Source organism: Symphalangus syndactylus, chromosome 8, assembly GCF_028878055.3.
Source record: "Symphalangus syndactylus isolate Jambi chromosome 8, NHGRI_mSymSyn1-v2.1_pri, whole genome shotgun sequence".
NCBI classification, from domain to species: Eukaryota; Metazoa; Chordata; class Mammalia; order Primates; family Hylobatidae; genus Symphalangus; species Symphalangus syndactylus.
Genome location: NC_072430.2, coordinates 15,354,420 through 15,357,375, shown reverse-complemented (window position 1 = coordinate 15,357,375; position 2,956 = coordinate 15,354,420). Strand labels below are relative to the sequence as shown.

The window sequence follows — 2,956 nt, the reverse complement described above, 5'->3', positions numbered from 1 at the left end:
TTTGTATTAGACCAAGGTTACTAGAATGGATGTTTTTCCCCATTGTATTACCCAGCAGAGAGTACCTTTCAAGAAAGATCAGATTAATTAAGTAGGAAAATGAAGACACTCTATTTTCTTTGCACATCTGATGTATTGTGAGTGATTTTGTGACCCCGCTACATGCACATATATGCACAGGAAAAAAAATCTTAGAACGTAGACCAAAATATTAACAGTGCTTATGGATGACTGATGGATGAGTGAACTAACTACAGATTTGGAAGGATATTGTCTGTTTTAAAAGAAAATGAACACTTTTACTCCGAAACAAGATGGAATCATAGAGACTAGATTTCCTCTCCTGCCTGAAAAAATCAAAATAAATCGGACCAAATATATAAAACAAGAGTTCTGAAGACACTGGATGATATGGTTTGGCTGTGTCCCCACCCAAATCTCATCTTGAATTGTAGCTCCCATAATTCCCATGTATTGTGGGAGGGACCTGGTGGGAGATATTTGAATCATGGGGGTGGTTTCCCCCATACTGTTCTCGTGGTAGTGAACAAGTCTCACGAGATCTGATGGTTTTATAAGGGGTTTCCCTCTTCACTTGGTTCCATTCTTTCTTGTCCACCACCATATAAGATGTGCCTTTCACCTTCTGCCATGATTGTAAGGCTTCCCCAGGCCCATGGAACTGTGAGTCCATTAAACCTATTAAACCTCTTTTTCCTTATAATTTACCCAGTCTCGGGTATGTCTTTATCAGCAGCATGAGAACAGACTAATATACTGGATATCAGGCAACTAGGCACAATGATTTCTGAGAATGTGGAAAATCAAGTAGGCCTGCAATTAACCCAGCTTCCTTTCTTGAGAGGGTTTCCAGGCCCAGTATGGACAGTGGTACCCAGGTGGGGCCTGGCAAGCTCCTCGAGTTGGGAAGACAGAGCTGAGAATCCAGGGAGACTCTGGTCACAGGTAGGGGCAGGAGGGTGATGCCGAGAGCCCCTGGGGCATGCCTGCCCTCTACAAAGCTCGTGGTTGGTTGCAGGGAGGTGGTCTGGGGGTGGATGTGGGCAATGGGGAGGCTGCATGGGTTAGAGCCAAGCTCTCCTCTCCTTCCAGTCTGTCTGGGCCTCTGCAGCTCCCGGTAACTTTGCAGTGATTCCAGAGACAGCGATTGCTCAGGTATCCAGGTCTGGGTGTAATTAAAAAACAAAAAAAAACAAAAACAAAAAACCAAACCTGGCTCTTGGTGCTTTCAGAGATGGCTCAGAGCACGAATTCTCTAGCTTTGGGCTGCATCCTCAGAGGTGGGGGAGGCTTGCTGAAAAGACAGGTGTCTGGTCCCACCTCAGGCCTGCTGAACAGAAGCTCTGGGGCAGGCTCGGGAGTTTCTTTTCTAACACGCTCCCCGAGAGATCCTAGCAAATGTTTGCACAATACTCACTTGGAAGCTATGTGACCAAAACCATGATCACAGGGTTGTCCCTGAACACGGTAGGGAAATAACCTTTCCCTTAAATCTCCCCTATGTAATGACTTAGAGGAGGAGCCGGAAGAGAGCAGTGCTTCACAATAAAAGGAAGAATTGCTTGAACGGAGGCGTTTCAGGCATGAGTCACAGGCCGGGTGTGGAAGAGGAAAGTGTGAAGCAAGGTAGGCTTCCCAGCACCCCTCCATGCACAGCAGGGGCTGGCCAGCCTCAGCCAGGCCAGATGGAGCCCTGGAGGGTGGGGCCGGCTGCCCAGCTAGAGTGTCTCCTTTTGCTTCCAGCAGGAAAGAAAAGGCCTCCTGTCAATAGCAGAATCATCTACGTTTTCCCTGCCTTCCTCACTTAAATGCTTTCGAGGAGTGGGAGGAAGAAATTGGAGGCTGGAATGAATACCCTTTGCCCTCCTCTGAAAGCAGCCTGGGAGGGGTGAGGGGATGTAGGAGCAGAGACTTCAAGTGGCCCCCACCTGCCAAACCATTCTCAGGGACAGGTACCAGCTGCGATGTTGGCAGCAGCCACTCCCCTGCAAGGAGCACCTCCCACTTCCTGTCCCGCACACCTGCCTCATTAGAAAGTGACACACCCACTGTTTGGCCTCGGCAGCCTGATGTTTCTCATCACACAGGAAGACGGTCATGCTACAGGAAGACCTCGGACTTTGCATCCAGCAGATGTGAGTTCAAATTCCAGCTTTATAATTTGCAAGCTCAGAGGTGGATTTGCTGGGAAGCTAAACAAGCTTACCTGCAGAGCCTCCAGCTTGCACGGGCCCATCCCAAGACCTTAACCTCATTTTGAATTCATAATTTTGTAGTCTTTCCCTTCAAAAGGCAGCCCAAATTTAAAAGCATTAAGCCCCACAAGACCTGAGTCCACCTAGGAGGTGGGAGATATCCCTTGCAGCATGAGAATAATAATTACCACCTCGTAGGGTTGTTCTAGGGATTGCCAGACCGAGAACACACCACACACCCAGAAGGCACCCAAGTCGCAGAGCCTGATATTGTTCCCGGAGCGCCATTGCATCACCCTTGACCACAAGACCCGCGTCATTGGAGTTGTCTCAAAAACTTGGGACTCTGGAGATAAAACCTCATTGCAAGGCTACCTTTGCCACTGCATCTTAGCAGCTTTTGAAGCAAAGCATTTCAATATTTAGATACCGTGTGTTTCTAATGGGTACTGGGATCAAAATAATAAAAACTCTGTCTGCAAAGGGAGAAGAATAGAAACCAGCAGATTTATTATTTCACAGAATGTTCCTCTCCTCTCAGGTAAACATGCCTAATAATATCTGCTTAACTAATGAGCACCCGCATTGCCAGTGGGGCCTTGACTCTGGCGATGTAATGCATTTCTGTGCCATCGCACCCCCACCCATCTCAGAGAGCGTCTGAAAATTAAGTGGGGCAGATGTAATTATGCATCTAATATGCAAGGTACACGTGCATGTAGAAGCGTGCATTATGTAAA

The 2,956-nt window shown here is 47.6% G+C and overlaps 1 protein-coding gene across 1 annotated transcript; it reads left to right on the top strand.

The window, feature by feature from the left end:
• The first annotated feature begins 633 nt into the window (after nt 1-633).
• Nucleotides 634-2,706, top strand: LOC129488203 (uncharacterized). Its single transcript, XM_055290078.1, has 4 exons — nt 634-684; nt 1,536-1,647; nt 1,968-2,156; nt 2,415-2,706. The coding sequence occupies exons 1-4, from the start codon at nt 652-654 to the stop codon at nt 2,423-2,425; spliced, it is 345 nt and encodes a 114-aa protein (XP_055146053.1). The 5' UTR covers nt 634-651; the 3' UTR covers nt 2,426-2,706.
• The last annotated feature ends 250 nt before the right edge of the window (nt 2,707-2,956 follow it).